Source organism: Peromyscus maniculatus, chromosome 4, assembly GCF_049852395.1.
Source record: "Peromyscus maniculatus bairdii isolate BWxNUB_F1_BW_parent chromosome 4, HU_Pman_BW_mat_3.1, whole genome shotgun sequence".
In the NCBI taxonomy this organism is placed as follows: domain Eukaryota; kingdom Metazoa; phylum Chordata; class Mammalia; order Rodentia; family Cricetidae; genus Peromyscus; species Peromyscus maniculatus.
The window spans coordinates 28586237-28605663 of NC_134855.1; the positions used below are offsets into that span (position 1 = coordinate 28586237).

The 19427-nt window shown below is 43.4% G+C and overlaps 1 protein-coding gene across 2 annotated transcripts in view; it reads left to right on the forward strand.

Moving 5' to 3' along the window:
- Lypd6 (LY6/PLAUR domain containing 6) overlaps nt 1–19427 on the forward strand; it is a 134024-nt gene that overhangs the window by 107813 nt on the left and 6784 nt on the right. For both annotated transcript variants that reach the window (XM_006974284.4, XM_042275276.2), the window contains exon 3: nt 9060–9158. In XM_006974284.4, coding sequence (XP_006974346.1) covers nt 9060–9158 — 99 coding nt within the window. The remainder of the gene's footprint in view (nt 1–9059; nt 9159–19427) is intronic.

Below are 19427 nucleotides of genomic sequence, written 5' to 3' on the forward strand. Positions count from 1 at the left end.
CTTCATAGTGCTGAGATTAATGGTGTGGGTCCTTCCCAAATACTGGGGTTAAAGGTGTGTGCCACCCCTGCCTGGTGCTGTTTCTCTCCTAGACTGGATCCATCTCATGTAGCCCAGTGTGGCCTTGAACTCACAGAGATCCAGATGGATCTCTTCCTCTCGAGTGCTAGGATTAAAGGTGTGTGCCACCACTGCCTGGCCTCTATGTTTAACTCTGTGGCTGGCTCTGTCCTGTGATCTTCAGGCACGCTTTATCTCTTAGATTACAAATATCACCATATCCTGCATGTCCAGTTTACACAACATACTGTCAAGCAGTCCAAGCAAGAGCAGCTTCTTGCCCAAATGGCTGGCCTTGCCACATTGAAAGCAAACTCCATAAAGAGTTTCTTCGATGCCCATCGTCTCTGAAGTAAATTGGTACTGCCAGGAGCAGATGTGTCTCATGTTTGTGAAAAAACCCAAGTTAACAAAACCTTTTAAATGCCATATTCTGTAGATCTTTGAAAGGTTTGAAGACCATCTCTCTGTCTAACATCTATCTCTATATGATCTGGAAAGCATACCCTACATATCTACAATTTTGATTATTATAAATGACCAACGACTAACCTATGTTCCTGATTATCCTATATAGTTTATAATAATAGCTTTCAAAAACTAGAATGTCACCCTACATTTCCAAATGAACTGGGTAGGCACAACACCTCAAACAAAAATAGAAACATACATACAACATATTTTAACAAAAATAACCTTAAGTTTTTATCAATATACAAAAATCATTTAAATAGTAGAAACATATATACAGTGTAACAAATGTAACTTTAAAATTGTATCAATATTCTATGTTTCCCTAAATGATAAAAACATCCATAACCCACCAAATAACCAAAAACCACCCACAACCTGCAACTCTTGAGAATATGAGTATAGTTTTCTCTAAACTGCCTCTTGCTGGCTGTGGGCAAAGGCATCTTGGGGGGTCCCTGAGAAAACTTTGAGATAATGACCAAGTCCTGGAAAGACCAGCAGTAACCTTTGTTGATAGATATCACTGGTCACGATTCAGGAGGTCTCCCTTGATCATACCTGATCCATATTATTGCTGAAGGAATCTACAACTTCTTGTGTCCTGTGGGAACAAAACTCCAAAGCATTTTTTACTTCCATTTGAAAAATACATTTTTTTGACCTTTTTAAAGTTAAGCCATTCCTAAAGGATATAGGCTGATTTATTTCATCCATCCCTCTTTCGATCCCATGTCTCTTAGCAGCTGTTGTTTGCTTATTAACAATAAAAAAATCCAAAATCAACATAATACTATACAGGATTCAGACTCCCTGTGTGTTTCCCATCTTATATGGCTTTTTTTTTATTTTATATTACTTTTACTCTCTCGTTAAAGACTTTATTTTTAAACTATTTTTTTCTACAATGTTTATACCCATATTCTTTCTTTCTTAAGCCTATACACATTGTAAGACACACTGGAACCAGTTCAGAGTTTTTCTTTTTCCCAATCTGGACCTCTTTTACTATGTATCTTTTAGCTGTTTTTGACCATGTGAGCAAACCTTTAAACTATTAACCTATACCTGGATCCTCTGTGTGGCTCTCAGCTGGTGCCACCCACTTTTCTGGGAGAAACTGTCAGGCAGAAACTCTTAAAGGAGCCATATTTTTTTAAGTTTTCTCGAGTACTGTGGAAATTTGAGTGCTATGTTGGTATGCCAAAATATTGTAACATTGTTTTATACTCTTTTGGGGGTCCAGAAACCCAGCTCCCAAATAAATCACACAGAGACTTATTCTTAATTACAAATGCCCTACCTTAGCTTGGCTTGTTTCTTGACAGCTTTTCTTCACTTTAAATTAACTCATCTGTCTTTTGCCTCTGGGCTTTCACCTTTCTCTATTTTTGTATACCTTCCTTTCTTACTCCCTTGCTGGTTATGTAGCTAGGTGGCTGGCCCCTGATGTCTTCCTCCTCTTCTCAATTTCTCCTTCCAGATTTCTCCTATTTATTCTTTCTGCTTGACAGCCCTGCCTATCCTTTCTCCTGCCTTGCTACTGGCTGTTCAGCTCTTTTTTTACCCCAGCAGGTGTTTTAGACAGGCTCTGCAACACAGCTTCACACAGTTAAACAAATGCAACATAAACAAAAGTAACACACCTTAAAATAATATTCCCCAATGGTGGTAAGGGCTCAGGCAATGCAGGGGACATTTGTTAGTTTATTTCCAACCTGGTGAAATTATATATACATAATAGCATCATTTTAGAGACAGAAATAATATCTGTGTAGCAGAGACCTGTACTCAAAAGACAGCAGGGTAGTTCTTCTGCTGTCGTCATCATTTAGTCTGCACACTGCACCTGTGCCCTCACTGGCAGAGTCTGTCTACTGCACCTGTGCTCACTGGCAGAGTCTGTCTACTGCACCTGTCCCTCACTGGCAGAGTCTGTCTACTGCACCTGTGCCCTCACTGGCAGAGTCTGTCTACTGCACCTGTCCCTCACTGACAGAGTCTGTCTACTGCACCTGTGTCCTCACTGGTAGTCTGTCTACTACACCTGTCCCTCACTGGCAGAGTCTGCACACTGCACCTGTCCCTCACTGACAGAGTGCCTACTGCACCTGTCCCTCACTGGCAGAGTCTGCACACTGCACCTGTCCCTCACTGGCAGAGTCTGCACACTGCACCTGTCCCTCACTGGCAGAGTCTGCACACTGCACCTGTCCCTCACTGGCAGAGTGCCTACTGCACCTGTCCCTCACTGGCAGAGTCTGCACACTGCACCTGTGTCCTCACTGGCAGAGTCTGCACACTGCACCTGTGCCCTCACTGGCAGAGTCTGCACACTGCACCTGTGCCCTCACTGGCAGAGTCTGCACACTGCACCTGTCCCTCACTGGCAGAGTCTGTCTACTGCACCTGTCCCTCACTGGCAGAGTCTGCACACTGCACCTGTCCCTCACTGGCAGAGTCTGCACACTGCACCTGTCCCTCACTGGCAGAGTCTGTCTACTGCACCTGTGCCCTCACTGGCAGAGTCTGCACACTGCACCTGTGTCCTCACTGGCAGAGTCTGCACACTGCACCTGTGCCCTCACTGGCAGAGTCTGCACACTGCACCTGTGCCCTCACTGGCAGAGTCTGCACACTGCACCTGTCCCTCACTGGCAGAGTCTGTCTACTGCACCTGTCCCTCACTGGCAGAGTCTGCACACTGCACCTGTGCCCTCACTGGCAGAGTCTGCATAGTGACTACTTGTATGGGAAATTTATCTGGCTGCTTAACTTTGTTTTGATAGTTTTCGTGAACAGAAGACACTCTGATATTTGCTCTGCTCTCCAGACTGCATTTTGCGCTTTGCCCCAAACAGCCAGACTTGGTAAGACAAAGACCCAGGTTTCAGTCCCCCAGGAGTGAGTGCCAGAGTGCTGGCTTCTTTCATGCTCCCTGTCAGCTTTAGTGAGAAACTCAGAGCACAAATTTGTCCATCCATGGTTTCTTCTAAAGCTATATAGAGGGTAAGATTTGAAAATTGAAGTGAATGAGTTTATGTAAACCAGGACAAAATACACTGCTTTTTCCTCAGTGGGGGACCTGGGGGGTGAGGGGGCCCTATTTAGTGTTGTCTTTGAAGGAGGAACTTTGCAGGCTAAGGGGAGATCACATCTGCTCTTTAGGGAAGCTAGGTAGGATGCCATAAACAGTAATCCCAGCACTCAGGAGCTGAGGTAGGAGAGTTTAAGGGCTGCCTGAGCTACAGAGTGAGTTCCGGGCCAGCCTGGGCTACCTAGCAACACCTTGTCCCAAATAAAGTGAGGTAATAGGCAGGTTTCAGTCACGTGACCTGCGTTCACTAAATAGGAACCATGGGCTTTTCTGACATGTTTTTGAAACACGAGTATGGTTGAAGAAGTTGTCTCGCCCCGGATTGTGAGCAGCCTAGATCACGAGCCAGCAGGTCTCCTCACGGGTCGCAGGCAGTGAGAATTCTTGCTGGGCCCTAGAACTCGAAGCTGTTCTGCCCACGTTGGATGAGAGTTAACTTGACATTTCTCCAAACTACTTCGGAAGTGTGTTGAGTGTGTGTGTTTGCACTTCGGATATTTAAACAGCCACGGTTCTCTGCCCTTGAGCCCTCACGCCTGCTTAGATGGAGTGATCTCTCTACCAACAAGAAAGTTTCTGCTGAGCACTGGCCTTAAAAAATACATGAGGGGAACATGGGATTAGTTTGATTTTGAATTATTTATACAATTGCCTCACTTTGTAGGTGGAGGTACAAGCAGCTTTCTTTGGGTCAGTGAGTGAGCCAGATTCTATTAATGTTATATGGCAAAGCACAGAATCTGTCCACGGAAAAACATGGAGGGGTAGGAAGCTTGAGAACACACAAGTTTTTCTATGCCAAACAAACTCATTGTTCTTAGGTCCAGGCAGCCGTTATTGATGGTAACTGGGCTGAGAAAATTCACCTCCGCTCACTAATCTCCTTTGCTTCCTGGTTTCCAAATCTTTGAAGTTTCCAAGTATTATAAGAAACAAACTATGGATTTCAAACACATCCTCCAGAACATTCTGTTTGCTAATTTGTGTGTGCCTTTTTTCTTCTTTTTTTTTTTTAATGTGAGAGCGCTGGTTTTTCTTTCCATTCTCAGGTTAAATCACCAAAATCTAATTACCATCCCTGAACAAGAGTTAATATTAAGAGAAATGGAGCTATTTATTCGGTCAAATATCACACAAGAGAATTTAATAAAACGACTGTGCCCTGTTCTTGGCCTGTTTCTTTCTGTAGAATGGAAAACACTCCAGGAAAACAATCCAATTTTCCTTTGCATGTGTGTTCTGAACCCTTCTTAATCTTGTGCATCAAAGAGCTATGTCCTGGCAGGGGCTTGCTTATGCCCCACATAGGGAAGCATGGAAGTTTATGCACAGTCCTACACTTCGTTAAGTCTTACAGAGTAAGAAGACTTCTAGACAGGCATCAGGAAGTGTATTCTATTAGAAATATGTCAAAATTATATCAGCAATATTTTAGTGGACCACAACAAATAATATTAGATTTTTAGAATGTTTATATTTCTATCCGTTTTTTTAAAAAACAGTGAAAACTAATTTGATGAGAGCAGACATATTGCACATCAGCATACGTTTCGAAGCATCTGCTTTCACCACATTTCCAGTAACTGAAGGTCTTTGTCCAGGCAAAAGTACCGAGAGGCGGGGAAAGCAGCTAAATCTTTCCCAATGCCTTGCAAATGAATTATGGAAACTTGAACTATGGCTGACCATGAGAGTTAATGGACGGATTATCTTACAGGAAGTAACTGGGCACTCTAGTGTTTCTTTTTTCTTTACAATCACCCTCTCTTGAGGGACCAAGGCCTTATGCCCTGAAATGCAGTGTACTAAGCTCATTAGCTCTGTGATCAGGAGCCAAAGAAAGTAGATGCATTCACAGCTGGGGCCACCAGGATCTGAAGTCCGCTCGCTCTGTAAGGCTTTGAAGTAACGAAGAAGAAAATAGCACATCTTAGGAACCTCTTTCCCTGCCTCCGAAAAGAGAAATAAACTCTTTATCAGATACAGTATCAATGAACAAGTTACTGGAGATAGTTGATCATCCGCTGACCTTATTCAGGTAAATATTGCCAGAGAGAATAACTTAACCATTTGTTTGGTGCTGTATTATAGTTAAAGTAAAAAATGCTTGAAAATATTTGTCAGGAATCAGTGCTGTTCATTAATCCCAGGCAAAATATCAACAGAAATTCATGTAAACAAATATTAAACTATAGTGCTTGAGAATTTAAACAGTTGTGGGTTTGTAGGTTTTAAAATAAGACTGACCAGGGGCTGCAGAGCTGGCTCAGTGGTTCAGAACACTGGCTGTTCTCCAACAGGACCCAGGTTCAGTTCCCAGCACCCACATAGCATACTGAGAAATATCTGTAACTCCAGTTCCAGGAGATCTGACACCCTTTGCGAGCTTCCTCAGATACTAGGCTTTCAAGTGGTACATAGTCGTAAATGCAGGCAAAACACCCATACACATAAGATTTTGAAAATAAAATAAATAATAAAAAATACTGACAAAAATGGAGAGCATTTGGCCAATCACCAGTCACATACTCTGATAAAGTTCATTTAGGCATAAATGATTGGAAGCAAAGCTTCATTTTGCTGCCTAGTGTGCTAGCTCATACTTCTCTTCAGATTCCAATGTCAATGGGTTAATTTCAGAGTAGGGGTTTAGTTATGGAAGAAGTGACAGTATTTAATTTAATATGTCATCAGTGTTGGAAAAGGTCATTTTGAAAAGTCGATTAAATAATCCAAGTTTGGGAACACAACAACTTACTAGTGTTTGGCTCCCAAGAACTTTATTCTTTGAGCAGTTGGGTGGTCATTATTTAAAGTTTTCAATTTATCTCCTTGATGGGAAACTTTCCCGGAATAACTAATCCAACAAGCCAGCCAAAAGTTGTTTTGGCTCCAGGGACAGACCGATAAAGTTGGGTATTCTAGAGAATGAATCGTGTAGACTGGAGTGATGTGCTGACTTGCACTCGTGAACCTTGGTGAATATGAAGAACATTGGTGGGGAAATGCTGGTTTTCTCAAATCTTTTATATTTTTTTCAAGGCTCTATTTTCATTACTCTACTTCAGATTTTACGAGATATTTTAAATTTTCACCTCTTAAAGTGATTCATATGTTAAATATTCTAAAGTTAAGAGTGGGACTGTTTTTAAAGTGTCAAACCAGTATAATTTCCTAGAATGCTTGTATGACTTTCCTCATAGTGATATTTGTAAAATACAAACATATTATTAAAATGTCCATATAATATTGAGTGGCTTTGGGCTTTGAGATTCTGCTTGCTCCCCGCCCCCCAATTTCAACACAGATTCATTCAATCAAAAAACAAAAGACTTCTGTTTTGCAAAAGGAGGGCTGTACTAATTGCCTGTGTATGCCTCACAAAAATATTTCCTTCTGCTTTTGTTATGTGACAGAACATTTTCCCATGGTGTGGTTCCCTCCTGGGACTAAGTGGCTGTCTCTGGGCTTTTCCCATCATTTTCAGAGATGGCCTATACCCTCGCGTTTAACCTATCTGTAAATTCAAATTACCTGCTAGTAGGAGCATAGGACTGTCACGTGGGCCCATGGAAAGGTCTAGTTACTCATCCTTTGTAGACAGTTCACAGCTTCTGACCAAGTCCAGGTACCATCATCAACAGTCCATTCTCTGAAATATTTCAGGCAAGTATTCGAATGGGCAGCTATTCTGGGCAAGGTGAAAGTCAAAGTTTTATCTGAACCATAATTCTGGCCTTAAGCTGCTGTCTCCTCCTTCATTTATTTTTGAGAACATACTTAATTGGTCCCATGTGGGCCATGCAGTTTACCCTGAGAGGGTTATTTCCACCAGTGGGATCCTCGGGCTCGGCCATCTGCAAGGGAGAGCCGTTGGCTCCCACAGATGAACTAGTTAAATGTCTGCAGCTTTCAACTAGGCCGGGGAGTGTTGCAAAGTTTAAAACGACTCAGAATCTGTTTAGCAAAGGCAGCGATCATAATCGTAAGGTGAGCAAAGGATTCCAGGTAAGAGGCAGCCGTAAGCACAAGAGCCAAAGAACGGGGAACCAGAAGGCCCCACCCCTCCCCTCCCCCCAGAAGTGGGGACGCTGACGTTGCTTGTGGCTTTGCCTTGTGCTGACAGAACACCTGGTGTACTGAGCGCCTCCAGAGCATGGTTCTCAGGTGACACCCTGAGCTTAGGAGCAGGACAGAGAACAAGTGGTACTTGGAGGACAATCTCTTTAGAAGGCTGGAAGCACACCCCGGGCATGGAGAGAGGATGGGAAAGGTCAGAGAGCGTTGCTGGATTTGTGGGAACCACACCTCCTCTCCAAACAGTACCCTGGTACCCGCACATGGTCACCTGTAACACCTGGTAACCACTCACCTGCATGCAGTCCATTCCAAATCCTCTCATCCCAGAAGTGGTTTATAAGTAGACCCAAGTGGTCTGTGGGTGGACAAGGTGGATCTGCCACCAAGCCTTACCACATGTGTCTGGTCCCCAGGAAGCCACTTTGGTGGAAGGAGAGAACCAATTCCTGCAAGCTGTCCTGTGTCTTCATGTGTATACTGTGGAACCTGGACACACTGGTACACTCATACAATACATACATACATTTACACATATATACATACATGCATGCATATGTAAATACATAGATGTAAAAATAATAAAGTAGTAATATAAATATAGCCATATGGTATGTAGCCTTTCTGACTGGTTTTTTTTTTCCACTAAGAGTAATCCCAAGGGAATTTATTAAAATTGTTGAAAATACCAGCAATCTGTTCCTTTTTCTTGGTACCTGGTATTCCACACCAATGGATATACCACAGTTTGTTTAACCCATTCACTTATTGGTAGACATTTGAATTCCTTACAACCTGGGGTCATTGTAGGTTGAATATCCTGTATCTGAAGTGCATGGGACTACAGGTATTTCAAGTATTGAATGGGTTTTGGATTTTGGAATATCTGTCTGTACACAGAGAAATATCTTGGGATGAGCCCGAAGTCTAAAGGCCACATTTATTAGTTTCATGTATGCCTTGTAATAGCCTGGAAGAGTTTTATACAATCCCTGGAGGAATTTTATACAATCCTTTCAGTACTATAAGTGGTCACATGAGGTCAGGAGTATAATGTTGGTGCTCAAGAGTTTCAGATTTGGGAGCATTTTAGAGTTCATATTTTCAGATCAGGAGTAGGCAGCCTGTTCAAATGAAACCAACTCTATATCTGTATGCAGATTTCTGTGACTTCGAGTGCTCGTGCCTCAGGAATAAATTTCCTGCCGTAAAATGCTGAGTCATCAGATACTTCACTGTAATTTTTTTGCCACCTCCAAGCTATCTTGAGAACCTTTTTAAAGATGAATTCATTTCACTTTACAGGATTCTTTTGCTCCATCTGAAATCGGCTTTTTCTCTTGGTTTTTTGCAGCCACTCCATATCCTGGTGGATTTAAATGTTTCACCTGCGAAAAGGCAGCAGACAATTATGAATGCAACCGATGGGCTCCTGACATCTACTGTCCTCGAGGTAAAGTCTCAGTAGACAGATTGTGTCCCCAGAGCTGCTTGAGAGTGAGCAGCCCTGAGGACCAGGTACATGCTTGCACTCACAGCTGTCCCTCTCGTCTAAGGCTATTGGCAGATCTTTTAGACATAGGCCTAATTCATCCTCAAAGACTCTCAGATACAAAGGGACCCAGAAGATCACCCTCTTTCTCCTGAAGCTTCCTTGGAGCTCCACGGGAGGTGACTGAGACTTCCTCACCCTGGGGCCAGCCAAGTGTGGAACAGTGGAGAATGGGCAGCTTGTTTGCCACTCTTTGAAGCCTTCATCCATAGTAACTTCTTTCATGTGAAGGATGAATCGATGCTCATGTAAAGATTTCATTTATTTCCTGTCTTGCCACAGTCTTACATTTTGAGATTGCAAAAGCTGGCATTCCAAATGTCATCGCTGCATAAATAAAAACCTTGAGCCTTTTAGACTGCTAAGATCTTTTTCAAGGACGAGATGGACTGCAATTGAAGCTTGAAATTTTGACAAAAATGCTCATTTGAAAAAGAAGACACGTCCTATTTATATCTCTTTTCCTAGCAAGTGAAAACGATATTTCTATCTGGCTGCGAGGTCATGGTTAATTGGCTGTTTTATTTTGGAGGAAAGTTGACTGGTTGAGTGGGTGGGGGGAGGAATATGGGGAACTCCATTGACAGTTGTCTTAGCAGTGAGTGCCTTTCACTGTTGATTTCATTCAGATATGTTAAAATGATGAACACAGTAAATCCATTATTTTTCAACATAATGTAAGACTCCTTGTGCCCAGTCCAAAGAATGCCTCCTTGCTTGTCATGGTAGACGGGCAATGGGAAGAGCAGGGACAGCACTAATAGACAGAGAAGAGCTGTTGAAGCTCTTTAACCTTGGACTCTCTCCTGGACCTTTCTGGAAGTACATGGAGAACTTGATGAAAATGTGTGCTGGGCCTGGCCAGTGGCTCTCAACCTGCAGCTCGATGACCGCCCACTCTGTGGCTTACCCCAGCACAGGTGTGCACTACCACCCCACCCCCGACTCACCTACACACCAGATCCATCAGGCCTGAAATGAGCCCAAGAACTTGCCTTTCCAAGGAGCGCCCATGTGAGCAGACACAGCCACATCAAGAACCACAACTCTACACAAATTGAACCAGCCTCGGCGTTTAGGGCCTTGCATCAGTATTTCTAAATGTGCCCGATGATTCTGATGAACAGTCAGAGATGAGAATTGCTGGAGGCTCCTTTATTTTCTAGGAGAGAAATGTCTCATTTCTAGAATCTGGCTGACATTTAGATAGTGATGTCAGGGGCCCTTAAAAGATTACAGGGAGAAGAAAAAGATGATGTTGGTAAAGCCTAGCTTAACCACAAGGTAGCTATCTAGTCTCCTTGGTTACTCATGCCTTGTTCATTTCCTTATACAGGCATTGCTTTCGTTCAAAATAAGTCCGTGTTTTCATGTTCTGACATTAGCACTCAGGATGAATATTTGGAGCAGTTGCTAAAGGGCCTACTGAACCGCGGCTTCTCAAACGTGGCTGCACACTGCAACCAGCTAGGAAATGCCTGGAAGCACTGGTGTCCGGGGGTCCCTCCCAGATGTTGCTTTTTTTACTGGCATGGGTGGATCTGAGGACAATGATTTTTAAAGCTCCATGAGTGACTTCAGTATGCATCAAAAATTGCCAGTTGTCAACAATGACTCTGGACAAATCCAGAAAGATATACTTTAGGGCTGGCTCCTACTAGAACAGATCTGGCCAACTGGCTTCTAATGTTATTGCCATTTGCTAGAACATGACATCTGAATCTCAGGAATTTTGGGGGAAAACCCAGAAATTCATTTTCCACTGCTCTGAAGGACATAAATTCCAACAACAAGGCTCTAGAAGGTTCGGTGTCTGGAGAGAGTCCGATGCCCTGCTTCCAAGGGTGGCCCCTTCTTATTGCAACCTCCCAGAGAGAACAGTGTTATGAATTCACAGTGTAAGGCCAAGTGGACAGGAGCAAACTCACCTTGTGCAGGCCTATAAGGTGTCCCAACCCCAGCCAAGAGGATGACTTTACCTTTCTGACTTGACCTCTCCAAGGTTCCACCTCTTAATGCTGATGAATCGGTTACCACATAGGAATTTTGGAGGTCGTGTTCAGCCAATAGCAACATGTGACTACTTAGGATTGACATAACTCTCAGATACCTCAGTGGAGCTTACAGGGTAAAGGAAGGAATGTGAACTGGTATTCGTAGACTTTGGCAGACAAATCCCTCCCTGTCACAGAGGACAAAACACAGGTGACCAGAAGCACTCTGCTGGAGTGCCTCTCCAGGATGAGAGAAAGCCCTATCTAGAGGCTTTCTTTTAGATCAGAATCTCCCCTTTCAAGGTACAGATAACTGAGCGGAGCTGAGCGGTCTTTACACAAGGTCTTTACAAAAGTTACCTTTCCCCCTTTCCGCTCCTCTTTTATCTTTCTGTGCTGAACTTTATAGGGACAAATGCAGTTGTGCTCTGAGTCCATGACATAAAGCAGCCAGGCCAGGCCCCTGGGACAATTATGCAGTGGAAGATAGGAATCTAGTTTCTTCTTTCTAGGAGCAGACAGTTTACCCTGGGAGATAAGATCTGACCGTATCAGGTGTTAGAAACAGCAGGTGAAAGTTAAGTGCCCAATGAGAGGGGCCTTAAGTGCTGTGGGAGCTGAGAGGAAGAGGAGCAGCTGGGGGCTGAAGAGAGTTGGCTTCTCAAGCTGGGAAGGCTGTGTGACTCTCCTGCTAGGGAAAGGACGTAGAATATTTAAGAAGACAGCTCTTCCGGAAGTCACTCAGGGCAGTGGTGTGGACGCTGGACTTTCCATATGTGCCCGACAGACAGGAGAGACCTGACCGAAGAGTAGGAAGTAGTATGTCTATATCAAAGACAAATTCATAGACAGCAAAGAGTGCAGCACTGCTGTTTTGAGTACGTTTGAGCCTCGGTGAGGGGTGGGATCTAAAGCCTGAGCCTGAGAAGAAGTGAAAGTCAGGACTCCTGTGTTTCTAAGTCTGGGCTCTGTGGATGGTCTATCAATAAAACTAAGAGCGATGTTACTGAAATGCAGTTTACCCAGCCTTCTTGCATTTGTGTGGTCTGCTTACCATGAATCTAAAGCATCTACAGTTGAGGGCTTAGTGAGGGCTGCTGAGAAGCTGCTGTGGAAAGGCATGGTGCTTCCTGTGGCATCTCTGGGTCATCGTGTGCTTATTTCGTGACATGCTTAACAGGTTTTAGTCATCACAAGGTGTCAACATTACTTGTCGAAGGTGAAAAAGCTGATTTCGTGTGAGCGTTTGATCTGGTCTAGGTGGAATGAGGCTGCACACCCATTGCTTGGGGATGACTAAATCTCAAGTTTTCAAAAGCTGAACTCTGTGGAGCAGTGGGTCCAGCATGACATAGTGTCCAGCTGAGACGGATGCCGTCGGCACACTTGGCTGTGACTCCACACTGGTCCAGTGGACCTCAAAGAAGCCTGGCTGGCTCTGGTTAGCCTCTTCCCTAGAGCAGTGGCAGGTTAGCCAGCTGCACCCCCAAGCTGCTGCAGGCTCTCTGTAGCCTCCTCTCAGAAGGAGAGAAAGTAGGAATGTCCTCCTCCATCACGCTGTTTTGCCTCTGACACTTACAGATTCGTGGTAACTTGTATTCCAGAAAGGAGAATCTAAGATGCCCGCGGTAACTGGCCCCTGTTGTGGCCTGTTGTGCTGCATCTGCACGCTCATCACACTCCTTTCAAACCTGGTCACCTTTTCTTCTTGATTTCTGTAAACAGAAAGGACATTGAGATCATATTACACAAGAGACCAGTTTCTGAAGGAGCAGATGATTGTAAAATAGGAGCTGAGATCTGGGTCATCTTTGCCCGTGATGTCTCTTTGTTCAGAGAGGAACTACGTAAATGTTTAGTAAAGAGTCTGTGGGTTCAACGTCGGTTCAAAAGACTGAACCTGGGAATGTTTTGTCCCTTCCTGCAGAAGTGTTGCTGCCTCCCCTGCGACAAAATCTGATAGCATAGCGGAAGGAAATGCTAAGATGGGAAACGTGTCTTCTGCTTCCAGCTTCTCAGCTGGTCACTCTTTTCTTGTGAAAATGAGTCAGTGAAGAAGATGTCCCTTGGTGGTTCTTTCTGGTCTGTTGGGGACGTTGGTACAGCAGGAAATAGAATGAGATCCCCAGTTTAATTGGAGAGAAGCTTGTGGAGCCATCTTTCTAAGAGCGTCTGTCTTCTTTATTTTCGTCACGTCTTAGCCAGGCCAGTCCCTGGGGCATCCTTTTTCTGATTTACTTAAAATAAGAGTGAGATTTTTGTTTTCTTTATTTTGGGTCATTTTTCATTTAGGATGTAGCCCTCTGAGTCCCATATTAACTCAAGGCTTTGAAACTTCCCAGGGTAAGAAACTCAGGATCTTACTCAGTGTGTGCCCTAGGGATCCTTCCCCTTCTGGGGAGTTCATTTGTGTGTCTACAAAGGTATCGTATCCAGCAGCTCTGGCTGCTGAGGAATGAGATGACGTTTAGATGCTCTCTCTTCTCATAGGACTACCATGCTAAATGGAGGTCTTAAATGACCACCTTTTAAAGAAACCTTGAATGTTAGAATAGAGATGGAAGAAAAATCCGAAGTGAACACCTCGTTATCTTTACCAAGTTAAGGTTCTGCATGTCTACCACCGATGTGAAGCCATGAATCCCTACAGATCTCTCAGTCAGTACATCCCACCCGCATAAAGGCCACTGAGTTCTGTGTAAATTCGGCTCTATGGGATGTATTCTGTGCTTTCAAACAATAGTAGGTGCAAAGTTACAGTGTTCTGTGAGCTGCAAAGTTAGCCTTCCTCACAGATGTTTAGAAGATCATCATGTGAACACATGAAAAATTGATCTATTCTGCTATGGTGGGCATTTGGACTATGCCCAGTTTTAAAGAGCATAAATATTCTTCCCTGTGTCTTTTGGTACATGCACATATGTATTCCTGACAGGTCTATTCAGGAAGTGTGGTTGTCCAAAATGGGCATGCAAGCATCAACTTTACCAAATGTTGCCTAATGCTTTGGGTTTGTTTGGGTTTTTTTTCCCCGAAAGTTCTTGAACTCTCACCATCTGTGTGTGCACACATTGGCTACACACAATGCTGACCAAGCTTCCTATTGACAGAAACAGCAGAAGCTAAGAAGTCCATCATATTTTTAAATATTAAGTATGAAGAACTGCCAACCTCAACTTCCACTCTGTGCCTATCAGCCTCACCTCTCTCCTTGTGGCCCCGTTAGCTGTGAACTGGATTTGTTCACCCAACCCCCCTGGACATGGACTAAAACTCTGCCCTACTTCTCTACCCCTGGGCAGCGCTTTTTGCTTGGCTTCCCAGCCTCTACACCTGTGGGTTTCTGACTTAGCAGATGCCCCAAGGGGAGACCAGGTCAGGCCCAACTGAATGAGCTTTTCTCTTCCCTGGTTCTTTGTTCTTCAAAATCCTCTGTATTCAGGAAGCTTCTCTGTGCTTTCATCAGACTTTTATAGTTTTAGCTGTATTTGTTTTATATATTTTAAGTTTATTCTTTGTATTGGTAAGGTGATATGAGGGTGGCCAGGAAGAGCTCAGATTGAACAGAGAGCATAACAGGTGTCTGACACAATTAACATTGAAAACAGAAGAGCTTTACCATGGCTCACAGCTTTGGCGAGCTGAATGTTAGTTGGTTAGTTGGCCTTCAGCTATGCAGCACATTGTCCTGGGAGCCATGATGGAACAAGCTGCTCATCTTACAGTGGTGGTGGTAGGCAGCGACAGTTGGAGAGATAGACATGCCTCCATGACCTCACTCTCTCACACACTTCATTCGATTCTTAAATCTTCCACTGCCTCCTAGTAATGCCAGGGGCTGGTGAGCAAGTCTTTAACACATGGGCTTTTGAGGGACTCTACAGATCCCAAAAATTGCAAATGAATACCAAACTGATGTAGAGCTAGAGGATTACCTGAAGAAGAGTTTACGTCACTGACAATAAAAAAGAAACACTTCAATAATTATAATTACACCAAAAATATAAAGAAATAGAAAATATGTGAGGAGCCAAATGAAAATTTCTGAATGTGAAAAAAAAAAAACATGGCTGTGCTTGAAATAAAAATGTTCAGTGGGTGCCCCAACAGAGTTGAGGCAACAAAAGAAAGAGCCAGTGATTTGAAAGCAGAACCATAAAAGTACTCAGTCTGAAGAGCAGGAAGAGAATAGACTGGAAGGGGAAAGAGAACTGGGCCTCAGGGATCCACAGAGCTTAATAGATGTGTCAGGAAGGATACAGTGGTTTTTAGTTTATGGGTCATGACCCCTTTGGGGGGTTTGGGAAACCCTTTTACAGGGTTTACCTAAGACCATCAGAAAACACAGTTTTTTACACTATGATTCATAACAGTAGCAAAATTACAGTTATGAAGTAGCAATGAAAATAATTTTATGGTTGAGGGTCACTACAACATGAGGCACTATATTAAAGGGTCACAGCATTAGGAAGGTTGAGAAGCACTGGTCCAGACATTTGCAGTCTGTCAGTTCTCAGCCACCTCCAGCTCCTCTTCCTGCTTTCCTGTCTAGAGACATCCACACATCCAGCACTTCACACCGTTTGACATGGAAACAATTCCACATTGAATGACATTAGATTTGTAAGGGAGGCCTTATTTTTACAAGATTTCTGCCAAGTTTTAATGAGATTGTTTTCAGTGATGGCTGGAGTATCCGACATGAAGATAGATGTATGGAAGTTCTTCTGTACATTCATAACAATCAGGCCAATGTCTCCAGGCTCTTTATGTGAACATAAATATTCATTACTTAAAAGGGAGTTCAAATTGTACGCACTTGTCAATTTTCTGGAATGTGACTCAGACTCGAAACAGGACGTGATGAAGTCTTGCCATAGGAAATGTGTAATGGAGGCACTTCAGAATTTAGAGACTCATATTTGGAGAGAAATCTGAGCTGCTTCCCGCATTTCTGATTCACAGTTTCTGGGAAGATAGAGGTGTCACATTCCAGGTGGTACCTTCCTGAGGTTGACACATATGAAGATAATCAGGTGGGAGACATTTTGTTGTTGTTGTTGTTGTTGTTGTTGTTGTTGTTGTTACAGACAAGTGAGGTGTGATGTGGCCCTGGCAGTGTCCAGGAGATAGATGGAAGGCGGAGACTAAAGATGTGGAAGCTGAAGTTTGAGGAGGTCCCTTGAGTGAAAAGAGGTTCAAGGACAAAGCATGAGAGAGTGTCTACATTCTGGTTAAAACAAGCATTTGGAAGAGAAAGGAGCAGAGACAAGAGACGACCTGGAAGACATAGCTCTGAAGTCTAGGTGGGAAATCCCACTGAGGCGATTAACCAGTAGAGTAGGAACGCAGAGATCCTGCACCTCAGGCCCTCAGGGGAGCAGTCACTGCCTAGCCAGCCACGTATATATGGGGCGCTGAGTACATAGTAAGAAGCTAAGCAGGAGTGTGCAGGCAGGAGCCACTAGCCCTTTGATTTCTAATATAATTTGGAATGCTAGTGTTACAATTCTTTGCTTCCCATTTATTTTCTTGCACCCCAGCAGTTGTTTCCTAGTATTGCTTTAAAAATGATACATCTTCATGTAAAATCCAAACTAGCATAACCACAGAGAATCTCAGGGCAGCGAGGGAGTGTTTTCCTCTAAACAGGGGCATATGTAATGACTTAATTCTAATAATCCCATCTATAGTTTGTTGAAGCAGTTTCTTTTATTGGTCAGTGAAGATGCATTTTAACCCTGAACTGGTTTTAAATTTCAAAACGTGGCTAAGGAGAGAGAGGAACAGATAGAAACACATACACAGAGAGAGTTGTGAAAAATTATTTTTCAGTTATTGATTAAGCTGTCTTTCCCATTTCTGACTTCACTATGAGTCAAAGAGTTTGGCTTCTCAACCTCTGGGAAATCTATGCAGTTGCAGAATATGAGATTTTAGAGGCTGAAAGTAACCTGGTAGAAATTCAAATCCATCTTTTATCTTTTAGATAAAAGCCTTTGAAATCCTTTTAGTGTGAAGTTATCAGCAGGCTTGATTCTCATATAACCTCATTACCAACCCCAGGATTCTTCAGAATGCATAGAGAGCCATGCTCTGTGACTAAACTCAGTTTTGATCACTGCTCCAGCTCAGTGATAAGCCACATGTGGTTCACCTGGTTCTGCTCGGGAAATTCCATCTGCGCGCCCCAACACACCCTTGGAGATCCCAGATCACAGTACATATTGAAGGCACTCATAAAATGCGCACCAGTGAAACCACTTCAACTTTATTTGAGCATCTCAAAACCATATTTAACTGCAGAAGCTTTTTCTGCATTAACATTTCATGACTCACCTAGGGCTTTGCAAGTTAGGAAGTGGAATGGATGCCTTTGAGAAACTGCTGTTTCAGAATGAAGGTCTCTACTATGGGAGGTGATATCTCAACATATCTTTGTTTCATGGATTACACTTGATGGTGTTTCGGGAAAAATTCTTCCCCAGCATTTTCAATGAACTCCATTCTCCCATCACCACAGAAAAACAAACATTAGATATTAGAGTTTTGCACACTTTCCTGAAAAAATATTTTAATCAGCTGCTGGAACCGGAACCACTTGAATTTGAAGGAATAAACCTCCTATTGATAAATTTAGAGAAAAATAAGAAGAAAAAGTAGTTGCATCCAGTTCACCAATTGTTATCTTATGGCTTATTTCAAATCAGATCATTCATTACTTGAGGTACAAACCTGGTTTCCCAAACTGGCGCTTGCAGTGATTTACTCATTCCGTCTGGGTGTGATGGTAACTGTGCACATTTACATTCTAGCTGCACCGCCTCTGGCAGCTGCTCAAGTTGCCTGCATGAAGCAGAGCCAGGAGATAACATTCCTGCTGTTTTTATTGCTTTCCACAACATTTGAAGTTGGGCTGGGAGTGGGAGAGGTGTCCCCATCATGGCCATAAATGTCCACCATCTGATGCCAAAGAGGTAAAGCAGCCCTCCTTGGAAGATGGAGTAAATCCCTTAGGCCTCTGGTCTTCATTTCTTAAAGCCTGCTAAACAGAGGCAGATGAGAAACCCACCCCCTTCTTCATCCAATAGCCAATCACCTCCACCTTTAATTAGAGGCTAGGGCTTGCAGGGATTTGCCAGGTGAATTGCTTTTAACTGTTCACCCCCAGATGACCTCACTTACCCTAATCCCCAAGAACTCCACAGGATCCTGGGCTGGCTGGAGACTGCCTCAGTCTGACTCCAGAAAACAGAATTACAGGCAAGGTGCACTGTGGGGACAGCACCCCAGATGGGGAATAAACATCCCCAACAATGTCACGCTGGGAAAGGAGCTGCCATTGGTCAGCTTCAGAGATGATTCTGGGTGCTGGGAGGTGAGCATGTCTAGGAAGACATTTAAACCCTCGAGTTTGCATGATTTTCTGGATGTCTCAGTGTGGTCTATATTAGCTCATTCCTGGGACCTAATATCTTATGCTTTCTTCTTTGAATGTTAGCTCTTTGGTAAAAAGCTGCCAAAATCATGACAGAGTCTGATGGGGAAATTTTTATTGCCTAATAAATAATTCCATAGGCCATAATTCCATATTAGCAACTAAATACCCCAAATGTATAAAGCATGTAGAGTTAGAGCCAAGATATGGATGAAAAACAGCTGAGTGACACTTCCTAAGAATTATTCATTCTCTTATAATATGAAGGCGGGGCTGGAGCGCTCTCCTACACCCAGGCTCACGGAGCTGCATGCTGCCTGCAGGCCAGAAATCCTTACATTGGTGGTGTCATTTTTCTTTAATTCTCTGTGAAACTCTGGAAGAAATCTCAAGCGTTCTTCTCAAGATGAAGAGGGACTGTAGACTGCCATAGTGATTATCATCTGACAGAGGGACATGGAAATCAGAGGACGAGAAATAAGTTCCCCAGATTTGGAAACCTGTAATGTATAGTGAACATTCTAGGTCTGGCTGTTCTTGTGGCCAAGTTTTTTCTTTTGTGGAGAGTCATTTTTGCCCAACAAAATGGATCCACTTCTAACTCTTCTGATGTTATGTGGGAATACTTTACTGCTGGGGTCCAGCCTCAGCTTAGGTACAGGTCCTAAGATGGGGAAGGGGGGTTCAAGGAAAAATTCTGACCACCAGGTGGATTGCACTCAAGTGGCCCCAAATAGC